At 44.0% G+C, this 13999-nt stretch overlaps 1 protein-coding gene across 4 annotated transcripts in view; it reads left to right on the top strand.

Annotated features, from left to right (window-relative positions):
• The window catches only part of osbpl1a (oxysterol binding protein-like 1A), a 308693-nt gene that overhangs the window by 234333 nt on the left and 60361 nt on the right, over positions 1-13999 (top strand). For all 4 annotated transcript variants that reach the window (XM_068031100.1, XM_068031099.1, XM_068031098.1 and 1 more), the window contains 3 exons: positions 8989-9123; positions 10809-10906; positions 12953-13135. In XM_068031100.1, the coding sequence (XP_067887201.1) occupies positions 8989-9123; positions 10809-10906; positions 12953-13135 (416 nt within the window). The remainder of the gene's footprint in view (positions 1-8988; positions 9124-10808; positions 10907-12952; positions 13136-13999) is intronic.

Here is a 13999-nt window from a genome sequence, read left to right as displayed (position 1 = left end):
AGGAGAGACGTCATTACCCAGACAGGGGTAAGATTATGGAACTTGCTACCACTGGGAGTCGTCGAGGTGAACAGTATACGGCATTGAAGGGGAAGTTAGATAAAGACATAAGGAAGAAAGGAATAGAAGGATATGTTGATGCGGTGAGATGAAGAGGGAGGAGATTTACTTAGAACATAACAATCCTATGTAGTGCCTTGGGATGTTTTATTTCGTTACAGGCGTTATATAAATGCAGATTGTTGTTCCATCACAATCTTGTATCTCTAGGACACACAGCTTAAAACATGTCAACATCAAAAATAACTTTTTTTTAAATTCATTCATTCGTGGGATGTGAGCATCACTGGCTATGCCAGAGTTTATTGCCCATCCCTAATTTCCCTTGAGAAGATGGTGGTGAGCCACCTTCTTGAACCGCTGCAGTAGGTACACCCACAGTGCCGTGAGGAAGGAAGTTCTGGGATTTTGACCCATCGATGCTGAAGGAACGCGGTTTAGTTCCAAGTCAGGATGGTGTGTGGCTTGGAGAGGAACTTGCAGGTGGTGGTGTTCCTATACATCTGCTGCCCTTGTCCTTCGAGGTGGTGGAGGGTTTGGATGGTGCTGTCAAAGGAGGCTTGGTGAGTTGCTGCAGTGCACTTCCTGGGTATATCCTGTCCCATTGGCAGGACAGACCTACCAGTCAGGAGGGAGTTGCTCTGGGAGTCCTTAACATTGACTCCGGACCCCATTAAGTCTCATGGCATCAGGTCAAACATGGGCAAGGAAACCTCCTGCTCATGTCCAAGTACCGCTCCCTCCCCACCCACCCCCACCCACCCAGGGGTGATGAATCAGTGCTTCTCCATGTTGAAGACCCATTGGAAGAAGCACTTAGGGGAGCAAAGGCACAAAATGTACTCTGGGTGGGGGACTTCAATGTCCATCACCAAGAGTGGCTCAGTAGCACCATACGAATTAGGAGCAGGAGTAGGCCACTCGGCCCTTCGAGCCTGCTCTGCCATTCAATAAGTTCATGGCTGAACTGATTACTCCACATGTCCACCTACTCCGATAACCTTTCACCCCCTTCCTTATCAAGAATCTATCTACCTCTGCCTTAAAAATATTCAAAGACTGTGCTTCCACTGCCTTTTGAGGAAGAGAATTCCAAAGACTCTCGACCCTCAGAGAAAAATTTTCTCCCCAGCTCTGTCTTAAATGGGCGACCCCTAATTTTTATACAGTGACCCCTAGTTCTAGATTCCCACAAGGGGAAACATCTTTTCCACATCCACCCTGTCAAGACCCCTCAGGATCTTTTATGTTTCAATCAAGTTGCCTCTTACTCTTCTAAATTCCAGCGGATACAAGCCTAGCCTGTCCAATCTTTCCTCGTAAGACAGCCCACCCATTCCAGGTATTAGTCTAGTAAACCTTCTCTGTACTGCCTCCAACACATTTAAATCTTCCTTAAATAAGGAGACCAGTACTGTACACAATACCCCAGATGTGGTCTCACCAATGTTCTGTACAGCTGAAGCATAACCGCCCGACTTTTGTATTCAATTCCCCTCGTGATAAACGATAACATTCAATTAGCTTTCTAAACTTTTGCGATTCATGCACTAGGACACCCAGATCCCTCTTTATCTCAGCTCTGCAATCTTTCACAATTTAGGTAATATGCTTTTTTGTTATTCTTCCTGCCAAAGTGGACAATTTCCCACTTTCCCACATTATACTCCATTTGCCCAGTCTTTGCCCACTCACTTAACCTATCTATATATATCCCTTTGTAGCCCCCTTATGTCCTCTTCACAAGTTACTTTCCTACCTATCTTTGTATAATCACCAAATTTAGCATTTGTCCCTTCATCTAAGTCATTTATATAAATTGTAAAAAGTTGAGGCCCCAGCACAGATGCCCTGTGGCACACCACTCGTTACATCTTGCCAACCAGAAAATGACCCATTTTATGCCTACTCTCTGTTTCCTGTTAGCTTGCCAATATGTTGCCCCCTGCATATGAGCTTCTATTTTCTGCAATAATCTTTTATGTGGAACCTTATCAAATGCCTTCTGGAAATCTAAGTACAATACATCCACCGGTTCCCCTTTATCCACAGCACATGTAACTCTCTCAAAGAACTCCAATAAATTGATTAAACATGATTTTCCTTTCACAAGACTATGTTGGCTCTGCCTGATTACCTTGAATATTTGTAAATGCCCTGCTGTAACATCTTTTATAATAGCTTCCAACATTGTCCCTAAGAAAGATGTTAAGCTAACTTGCCTGCAGTTTTCTGCTTTCTGTCTGTCTCCCTTTTTGAATAAAGGAGTTACATTTGCTATTTTCCAATCTAACAAACCCTTCCTGAATCTAGGGAATTTTGGAAAATTAAAACTAACGCATCAACTATCTCACTAGCCACTTCTTTTGACATCCATCAGGACCCGGGGACTTGTCAGCCTGCAGCTCCAACTATTTGTTGAGAACAAAGAACAGTACAGCACAGGAAGAGGCCTTTTGGCCCTCCAAGCCTGCGCTGATCTTGATGCCTGCCAAAACTAAAACCTTCTGCACTTCCGGGGACCGTATCCCTCTATTTCCTTCCTATTCATGTATTTGTCAAGATGCCTCTTAAACGTCGCTATTGTACCTGCTTCCACCACCTCCCCTGGCAGCAAGTTCCAGGCACTCACCACCCTCTGTGTAAACAACTTGCCTCACACACCCCCTCTAAACTTTGCCCCTCGCACCTTCAACCTATATCCCCTAGTAACTGATTCTTCCACCCTGGGAAAAAGCTTTTGACTATCCACTCTGTCCATGCCGCTCATAATTTTGTAAACCTCTATCGTGTCGCCCCTCCACCTCCGTCGTTCCAGTGAAAACAATCAGAGTTTATCCAACCTCTCCTCATAGCTAATGCCCTCCAGACCAGGCAACATCCTGGTAAACCTCTTCTGTACCCTCTCCAAAGCCTCCACATCCTTCTGGTAGTGTGGCGACCAGAATTGCACGCAATATTCTAAGTGTGGCCTAACTAAGGTTCTGTACAACTGCTGCATGACTTGCCAATTTTTATACTCTATACCCCGACCGATGGAGGCAAGCATGCCGTATACCTTCTTGACTACCTTATCCACCTGCGTTGCCACTTTCAGTGACCTGTGGACCTGTACGCCCAGATCTCTCTGCCTGTCAGTACTCCTAAGGGTTCTGCCATTTACTGTATACCTCCCACCTGCATTAGACCTTCCAAAATGCCTTACCTCACATTTGTCCGGATTAAACTCCATCTGCCATTTCTCCGCCCAAGTCTCCACCCGATCTATATCCTGCTGTATCCTCTGACAATCTTCAACACTATCCGCAACTTCACCAACCTTTGTGTTGTCCGCAAACTTACTAATCAGACCAGCTACATTTTCCTCCAAATCATTTATATATACCACAAACAGCAAAGGTCCCAGCACTGATCCCTGCGGAACACCACTAGTCACATCCCTCCATTCAGAAAAGCACCCTTCCACTGCAACCTTCTGTCTTCTGTGACAGAGCCAATTCTGTATCCATCTTGCCAGCTCACCTCTGATCCCGTGTGACTTCACCTTTTGTACCAGTCTGCCATGAGGGACCTTGTCAAAGGCTTTACTGAAGTCCATATAGATAACAACCAAAGCCCTTCCTTCATCAATCATCTTTGTCACATCCTCAAAAAACTCAATCAAGTTAGACCTCCCCTTCACAAAACCATGCTGCCTCTCGCTAATAAGTTCGTTTGTTTCCAAATGGGAGTAAATCCTGTCCTGAAGAATCCTGTCTAATAATTTCCCTACCACTGACGTAAGGCTCACCAGCCTATAATTTTCTGGATTATCCTTGCTACCCTTCTTAAACAAAGGAACAACATTGGCTATTCTCCAGTCCTCTGGCACCTCTTCTGTAGCCAATGAGGATGCAAAGATTTCTGTCAAGGCCCCAGCAATTTCTTTCCTTGCCTCCCACAGTATTCTGGGGTATATCCCATCAGGCCCTGGGGACATATCTATCTTAATGCTTTGCAAGACACATAACACCACCTCCTTTTTGATAATGAGATGACTGAGACTATCTACACTCCCTTCCCTAGGCTCATCATGCACCAAGTCCTTCTCTTTGGTGAATACTGCTGCAAAGTACTCATTTAGTACTTCACCCATTTCCTCTGGCTCCGCACATAGATTCCCTTCTCTGTCCTTGAGTGGGCCAACCCTTTTCCTAGTTACCCTCTTGCTCTTTATATATGTATAAAAAGCCTTGGGATTTCCTTAATCCAGTTTGCCAATGGCTTTTCATGACCCCTTTTAGCCCTCCTGATTCCTTGCTTAAGTTCCTTCCTACTGTCTTGTTATTCCTCAAGGGATTTGTCTGTTCCTAGCCTTCCAGCCCTTACGAATGCTTCCTTTTTCTTTTTGACTAGGCTCACAATATCCCGCGTTATCCAAGGTTCCCGAAAATTGCCAAACTTATCCTTCTTCCTCACAGGAACATGCTGGTTCTGGATTCTAATCAACTGATGTTTGAAAGACTCCCACATGTCAGATGTAGAAAACCCCCAACATCGTGACTGCACCCTTCCTATTCCTGACTTACAGCTAATACTGGGATATTATTTATATCCTCAATAGTGAAGACCGATGCACAATATCTGTTCAATTCATCTGCCATCTCCTTATTATCCATTATTAATTCCCCAGACTCACTTTCTATAGGACCAACGCTCACTTTGTTAACTTTTCTTTCTTAAATATCCATAGAAACTCTTGCTATCTGCCTTTATATTTCTGACTAGCTTTTTCTCGTACTCTGATTTTACCTTCCTTATCAATCTTTTAGTCACCAGTACCGAGCTGGCCGAGTCCTAAGGGACATAGCTGCTGGACTGAGTCTGCGGCAGGTGGTGAGGGGAAAACCTACTTGACCTTGTCCTCACCAATCTGCCTGCCACAGATGCAACTGTCCAAGACCGTATTGGTAGGAGTGACCACCGCCTTGTGGAGGCGAAGTCCCGTTTCTACATTGAGGATGCCCTCCATCGTGTTGTGTGGAACTACCACCATGCTAAATGGGATAGATTAACAGATCCAACAGCTCAAAACTGGGCATCCATGAGGCGCTGTGGGCCATCAGCAGCAGCAGAATTGTATTCAACCACGATCTGTAACCTCATGGCCCAGCATATCCCCCACTCTCTACCATTACCATCAAGCCGGGTGACCAACTCCTGGTTCAATGAAGAGTGCAGGAGGGCATGCCCGGAGCAGCACCGGGATACCTCAAAATGAGGTGTCAGCCTGGTGAAGCTACAACACAGGACGACTTGCATGCCAAACAGCAGAAGCAGCATGCAATGGACATGGCTAAGCGATCCCACAACCAACGGATCAGATTTAAAGCTCTGCAGTCCTGCCACATCTAGTCACGAATAGTGGTGGACAATTAAATAACTGACAGGAGGAGGAGGCTCCACATATGGTAGGCTGGTCCAGAAGGTTCGAAAACATGGGATCCAGGGTGAGTTAGCAAACTGGATACAAAATTGGCTTGGTGATTGGAGGCAGAGGGTGGTAGTGGAGGGTTGTTATTCAGATTGGAGGCCGGTGACCAGTGGTGTGCCGCAGGGATCGGTGCTGGGCAGTCTGTTGTTTGTCATTTATATTAATGACTTGGTTGTGAATGTTGGGGGCATGATTAGTAAGTTTGCAGATGACACCAAAATTGGTGGTATAGTGGACAGTGAAGAAGGTTGTCTAAGGTTACAACAGGATATAGATCAACTGGGAAAGTGGGCAAGGGAGTGGCAAATGGAATTTAACACAGGCAAGTGTGAAGTGATGCATTTTGGGAAGTTAAACCAGGGCAGGACATATACAGTGAATGGCAGGGCCCTGGGGAGTGTTGTTGAGCAGAGAGACCTTTGGGTGCAAGTACATAGTTCCCTGAAAGTGGCAAGACGGGTAGACAGGGTGGTGAAGAAGGCGTATGGCATGCTTGCCTTCATCGGCCGAGGCACTGAGTACAAGTGTTGGGACGTCATGTTACAGTGGTACATGACATTGGTTCAGTCGCATTTGGAATACTGTGTGCAGTTCTAGTCTCCGCACTACAGGAAAGATGTGATTAAGCTAGAGAGGGTGCAGAAAAGATTCACAAGGATGTTGCCTGGTTTGGAGGGCTTGAGTTATAAAGAGAGATTGGATAGGCTGGGTCTATTTTTCCTGGAGCGAAGGAGGCTGAGAGGGGACATGATAGAGGTATATAAAATTATGAGGGGCATAGATAGGGTAGATGGCCAGAGTCTGTTTCCCATGGTAAGGGTGATTAAAACTAGAGGGCATAGATTTAAGGTGAGGGGGAGGAGGTTTAAAGGGGATCAAAGGGGTACATTTTTCACACAAAGAATAGTGGGTATCTGGAGTGGGCTGCCTGAGGAGGTGGTGGAGGCAGGAACAGTAGCAACATTTAAGAGGCATCTGGACAGGTACTTGAATGAGCAAGGCATAGAGGGATATGGAATTAATGCAGGCAGGTGGGATTAGTATAGATAGGCATTATGGTCGGCATGGACGCGCTGGGCCGAGGGGCCTGTTTCTGTGCTGCACGACTCTGACTCCCTACACCACTGACGCACAGTGGCAGCAGTGTGTACCATCTACAAGATGCACTGCAGCAACTCACCAAGGATCCTACGACAGCACCTTTCAAACCCGTGACCTCTACCACCTAGAAGGTCAAGGGCAGCAGATGCATGGGAACACCACCTGCAAGTTCCCCTCCAAGCCACACACCATCCTGACTTGGAACGATCGCCGTTCTTTCACTGTCGCTGGGTTAAAATCCCAGAACTTCCTTCCTAACAGCACTGTGTGTGTACCTACCCCACATGGACTGCAGCGGTTCAAGAAGGCAGCTCACCACCACCTTCTCGAGGGCAATTGGGGATGGGCAATAAATGCTGGCCTGGCCAGCGTCGCCTGCTTCCCCCAAATGAATAAATAAAAAGGACTTTAGTGAAATGGAAGCTAAATAGTGGCGATGCTGGAAGTCTGAAAGTGACCTAAACGTTAACTCTCTCTCTCCCTCTATAGATGCATAGCCTGCTGAATATTCCCAGTATTTTTATTTTTATTTATTTAGAGATACAGCACTGAAACAGGCCCTTTAGGCCACCGAGTCTGTGCCGACCAACAACCACCCATTTATACTAATCCTACACTAATCCCATATTCCTACCACATCCCCACCTTCCCTATATTCCCCTACCCCCTACCTATACTAGGGGCAATTTATAATGGCCAATTTACCTATCAACCTGCAAGTCTTTGGCTGTGGGAGGAAACCAGAGCACCCGGAGAAAACCCACGCGGTCACAGGGAGAACTTGCAAACACCGCACAGGCAGTCCCCAGACTTGAACCCGGGTCCCTGGAGCTGAGAGACTGCGGTGCTAACCACTGTGCCACTGTGCTGCCGTCATTTCAAAACTGTTACTCATTTTAAGTAAATCCATGCTCAATGAATAAAGGCAGAGAACATTCAATATGGCCACAAGTCGAACTTTCAAGACTTGGTCCTTATTCAGCCCAAAAGAGCTTAGTTAACAAGTCACTTGGCTTTGTTCCAGAACGATGGTCAGTTTTTAAATTAACAGCTTGCATTTATATAGCAGCATTATTGTAGTAAAAATGTCTCAAGGTGCTTCACAGGGGCGGTACCAGACAAAAACATGGCCCGGTTCATGAAATGAACTCTATTTTCTCAATCTCATATAGAAATGCACCCTTGGTACTGACCTGCATCTTTTCCTCTTCCAGACATGTGCAGACTGCTCACTGTTGTCGGTGTTTCCTCTTCCTATGACCATTTGTATCTGCCCCAATAGCTCCCCACCCACCCCCACCCCCCGCATCCCACCATCGCTTCTGCTGCTCAAGTTCTGTGTCTTGCCAGTGCTTTTACTATCTCATTAGATCTCCTGTTGTCTGATGTCAATATCAAAATCTTTTCCAATACAGCTCAATCCACTTCTTGTGTGTTTTTCTCTTTCCCTTTGTTTTGTCCCACTGTTCATTTGTAATTTAACTCATTTGTTCCTTTCGCAGCCACTACTACATGCTGAGTTTTTGTTTTTGTTTCTATTTTATCGAGCTCCTCGTGTCCTTAATTTCTGGGGAGAAGATGGAAGGAGATCCTGTTATCTCCTTTAAATTTTTGTCCTTTTTTCCACTTGAGCAGTAGTCAGGATCTTCTATAGAGCTACACAGCACAAACATTTAACCATAACTGGGTGAAGTAGGATGGGGCTTGCGTAAATCATAAACACCAGCATAGACTTGGCACAATTGCCTATTTCTGTGCTGTAAATACTTTGTGATCCCTGCATTGTACCAAAAATAATCCGATGTACTCTTCATCTTGTAATTTTGTGTAATGTTTTGACATTCACTTTAAAATGTTGAATCACCTTAACTTAGTAAGTTTTTTAAAAATATACAGAATTAAACAAAGTGTTTTCCATTGATAGCGGATGTGTGATTCTTGAGCAGTGAAATATTTCTCAAATTAGTAGGTTGGAACTCCAGTACTTTAATCGTGCTACAAAGTGAGAATACATTCGCCCTTCTTTGCTTTGTTGTTCTTCTGGGTTCTGTCACTGAAGTTATACCTCCAGGAAAGATACTTGGAATAGCTGTTGCCACCAGTTAGTTGCAAGCCATTGCTGGAATCTACAGTTGTGAACCAGTTGGCTGCAAGCAATAATGTGAATGTTGAGGATTAATTTTGTGAGACTGTAAATACATCCTTCAGTGCTTATTAATACAGTTGCAGGGACTTGAACTGCACCTGGGGCCATCAATTGCACATTTTAATTCATTGTTTATAACTAGTGCTATTATAAATGTGCTATTTTGTTAAAAGTAACTGCATAGACATCTGTACATTCTTTGTTCCAGGAGCTATCCAAGATTGCCATGCCTGTTATATTTAATGAGCCACTTAGCTTTCTTCAGCGACTTACAGAATATATGGAACACACTTATCTCATCCATGAAGCTATTGGTTCCCGTAATTCGTTAGAGCGAATGCAGGTATAATAGTATCATTGCCTTCTCCATTCGCGCTGTTACATATTTTGGATCTAGGTTGTGGTACAGTTAAGACTAACCATTTAAGAATAATCAGCCAGGAATACAATTTTCCACCGGATAAAACTTGAAATGCTGCCTGCCGTAAGCTCTGGAATTCTCTCCCTAAACCTCTCTACCTCTCCTCTTTTAAGATGCTTCTTAAAACTTGTCTCCTTATGTGGCTTGGTGTTGGATTTTGTTTGACAGCACTCCTGTGAAGCACCCTGGCATGTTTTGCTACAGTAAACTTGCTATATAAATGCAAGTTGTTGTGGAGACCCACTCATCTTTCACCCTTTTCCTCGCCAGCCTTCACTGTCTCCCTGTCTCTCAGCGTATTGTTGTCAAGATGCGTGTTGTTGTTTACACATCCTGCCATGGTCTGATTCCTCACACTTGGGGTCCATTTCTCCAACCCTCCTTCCACTTGGTTATTTTTTTTTAAATTGCATTTTGTTAGCTTTGGTGGCGAGTTGACTGCTTTACTTTTGAACAATTCTGATTGTTCTTCTGGTGGTATCTGACCCTTGGAAACCACACTGTTGACTAGGGATAGAGAGTTTCCTGCTGGTACCATGGTCTTCTGGGTTTAGGCAGCTTAAGAACAACTATCAGGTTGGTCCTTTATTGCCATTTCCATTATTTCCCAATGGAAACGCTGTAAAAGCGGCCACTTCCCGATGGTGGTGTGATGGCCTAATAGTGATGGAAACCCAGCTCTAGAGTGTCCAAATTGACATTCTTGTTTTTTTTAAAGACAAATTAGATTCTTAATGATATATTTGCTATAATTGAATGAAGTGTAGGAGTATTTCAGACAAATTATCTTCCTCCTAGACTTTGCTTCCCTTTAACAAAGTTCTGTATAGTTTCATTTTGACTGCTTAATGACTTAAAATAAGGGCATAGCTTTTGTAATGTCTGACTATAATCAAGCAGCGTCTTGATTTTAAAATTCTCATCCTTTTTTCAAATCGCTCCATGCCCTCACTCCTCCCTATCTCTCTAATCTCCTCCAGCCCCACAACCCTCCGAGATATCTACGCTCTTCTAATTCTGGCCTCTTGAGCATCCCTGATTTTAATCGCTCCACCATTGGTGGCAGAACCTTCAGCTGCCTGGGACCCAAGCTCTGGAATTCCCTCCCTAAACCTCTCCACCTCTTTACCTCTCTTTCTTCCTTTCTTCGTCTTTGGCCTCCTTATCTCGAGAGACAATGGGTAAGCGCCTGGAGGTGGTCAGTGGTGTGTGGAGCAGCGCCTGGAGTGGCTATAAAGGCCAATTCTAGAGTGACAGGCTCTTCCACAGGTGCTGCAGAAAAATTTGTTTGTCGGGGCTGTTGCACAGTTGGCTCTCCCCTTGTGCCTTTGTCTTTTTTCCTGCCAACTGCTAAGTCTCTTCAACTCGCCACACTTTAGTCTTTATGGCTGCCCGCCTTTAAGACGCTCCTTAAAACCTATCTCTTTGACCAAGCTTTTTGTCATCTGATCTAATATCTCCTTATGTGGCTTGGTGTTATATGTTTTATAATGCTCCTGTGAAGTGCCTTGGGACAATTTATTATGTTAAAGGTGCTATATAAATAGAAATAGTTGTTGTATAATCCAAATACTTTTTTTTTTGTTGTTTTAATATTCCAAAAACAGTGCGTCGCAGCATTTGCAGTTTCAGCTGTTGCCTCTCAGTGGGAAAGAACAGGAAAACCATTTAACCCACTCCTCGGAGAGACATATGAGATGGTTAGGTGAGAAACTTATATGACTTTATTTGCTCATTAACTTATTTTGTTTCAAGTAGTTAAAATTAACTAGGAGATTTTATGATGTAGGTTACTCTCTTCTGTATTATTCTGCAAGAAAATTAATCTGAGTAATGTGGAACTCACTATCACAAGGAGTGGTTGAGGCGAATAGTATACATTCCTTTAAGGGGAAACTAAATGTACACAAGAGGTAAAGGAATAGAATTTTATGCTGATAGGGTGAGATGAGGTTGGGTGTGTGGAGGCAAAACACTGGCACAGACCAGTTAGGTTGAATGGCCGTTTCTATGCTGTAAATACTGTGTAAGAATGTACCTTGTTAATTAATTGCATTGCTTTCAGTTGGGGGCACTTTTTTTCCCCCCGGTATCCCCATTTTGAAGTGTGTGATTTTGTTGTATACCTTGTGCTGGTAGAAGCGAGGAAATTTATTATGGCACTTTTCCATGTTGCCAGGGCTTGAAAGTAGCAGCTATGAGGAAAGATTGGATCGGCGAGGGTTGTTTTTCATAGAACAGAGGAGGCTGAGGGGTGACTTAATTGAGGTGTACAAAATTATGAGGGGCCCAGATAGAGTAGACAGGAAGGACCTGTTTCCCCTAGCGGAGAGGTCAATTACTGGGGGCACCGTTTTAAGATGATTGATAGAAGGATTAGAGGGCACACAAGGAAAAACTTTTTCACCCAGAAGGGTGGTGGGTGTCTGGAATTCACTGCCAGGAATGGTGGTGGAGGCAGAAGCTCTCAGTTCATTTAAAAGGACATGCACCTGAAGTGCTGTAACCGGCAAGGCTCTGGACCAGGTGCTGGAAGGTGGGATTAGATTGGGCGGCTAGATTTTTCGACCAGCACAGACATGACGGGCTGAATGGCCTCCTTCTGTGCTGTAATTTTTCTATAGTTCTGTGGTTCCCTCAAGGAGTGAACTCTGAATAGCTACATGCTGGAGCTGTGAGGAAGAGGTTGCTGGTTTCTGAGCAGTCATGCCACTCTGTACCTGGATTTGTCACTGAATGGCCCAATGAGGAAGGTAAATACCACTTGCCAAATATTTTTGGTTTGTGGTGTTGGTCTTGATGCTTTCCCTGTGTTTTTTTGGAAGACTTTGTACAGCACTGTATGGGGATAGCCCTGAAGAGCATGCTGCCAAAAGTGTATTGCTCGACCATATATCAGTGGCACGCAAGACGTAAACTTTAGATGCCTTGATTTTAGCAATGTAAATTTTAACTTATTGTTCTGTTGGAAGTGTCAGTCTGACTCATTCAACGGCACTCTTGCTTTGTAGAAAGCGATGTGGGTTCAAGTCCCACTCCAGGACTTGAGAATGTAATTAGGCTGCCACTCCAGTGCAGCGCTGAGGAAGCATTGCATTGTGGAAAGTACCACCTCTTGGGACAAGGAGTTTAACCTGAAGCACTAGACCCAGTTTATGATTTCGTGATGCAATTTGAAAAGCAAATCCTGGCCAAAAACATCCTAACTGGTCATTCATCACATTGCTCTGCTGTGTGTGTGGGATCTTGCTGTGTGGAAAATGGCTGCCACGAATGCCTACATAGCGAAATCCACTTGGTTTCAAAGTAATTCACTTTACATGAAACACCATGAGATGTTTCTTGGACCATGATGAAATAATCCTTAAATACAAGATAGCTGGCTTCTTCAAAGCCAGTTCCACGCAGTGTAATTGTGCATTATTATGAAGAGAGGTCAAGAAGTGTATGAATGAGGCCTGAGCTGCTCATTCTTGCCCACGCCTGTGAGGTCTGCATTTTCCATGTCCCTTTGGCAGAAGCCAAGAATTTGCTTTGTCAGAAAATGAGACATTAACCTCACCAAACCACCAACAGCATCTTGAATACTATATTTTGCTCAAAAATTCACAACCGTTGCGAGCGTTAAGACTAACATTAGGCTGTGAGATACTAAGTTCCAATATGTAAATTACTGTTATGTTGAGGTAATTCTGCTTGTACTTACATTGATTAACAGGTTAAGGTCATGAACAATCTGTTTTTTTCACAGGCAGGATCTAGATTTCAAGCTTATATCTGAGCAAGTTAGCCATCATCCTCCAATCAGTGCATTCCACGCTGAAGGACTCACTCAAAACTTTGTTTTCCATGGATCCATATATCCCAAACTCAAATTTTGGGGAAAGAGTGTGGAAGCAGAGCCAAAAGGAATTATAACACTAGAATTTTTCCAGTAAGTGATGGATTTTTTGTTGGGTTAGGGTATTAAGGGTTACAGAACCAAGGCAGGTAGATGGAGTTAAGATACAGCTGCTCTAATTGAATGGCAGAACAGGCTTGAGGGGCTGAATGGCCTCCTCCTATTCCTATGTTGCTAATTGCAGAAACTGTTTTAGAAACCCCATGGATGGCAAACCTGTTTTTACATTAAATATGCAGTTCCATTATCTGTCATGGAAACCACAAAAATTGTTCTCCAGGCAGACTTGATTATTTTGGTTGTACTACTTGTAAACAGTGACCAAGAAAAATTAATAGTTTGTTGTAAGACAACTTATTAAATTGAGAATGTTCAAATTGAACTAACATAAACTGGTCTTGGGTACAAATCAGTTTGGAAGCAGTGATGATTTTGTAACACAGCAGTTTGCTTTGATCTATGTCCATATCAGGTTATAAAAGTGAAGGGTAATAGTTTTACAAGGGTTATTCTAGGACTGTGATCTCATAAAAGGGTTCAGTTGGGTTTGGGTAATCTTCTGAGCCCAAGAATTAGGTTAATGCCTTGATATTGCTCCCATGTATCTCCTGTGGCATTGCTCCTGATTGACGGGATCTGCTGCAGTGTTGGTCGAGTGTGCAACAAGCACAACTGGAGAGTTGGGTTGGGAGACTGAAAAAGTTGGGAGGTTCAAAATGCGCAGCATCAAGAGAAATGCAGTGAAGCTGGGGGCTGAGCTGTAGTGTACAGATTTTTTAAAAATTCATTCACAGGCTGTAGGCATCTCTGGCCAGCATTTAATGTCCATCCCTATTTGCCCGTAACTGAGTGCCTTGTGAGGCCATTTCAGAACTCAACCTCATTGCTGTGGGTCTG

Source organism: Heterodontus francisci, chromosome 5 (assembly GCF_036365525.1).
Source record: "Heterodontus francisci isolate sHetFra1 chromosome 5, sHetFra1.hap1, whole genome shotgun sequence".
Classification (NCBI taxonomy): Eukaryota; Metazoa; Chordata; class Chondrichthyes; order Heterodontiformes; family Heterodontidae; genus Heterodontus; species Heterodontus francisci.
This window is presented reverse-complemented; position numbering and strand designations above follow the sequence as displayed.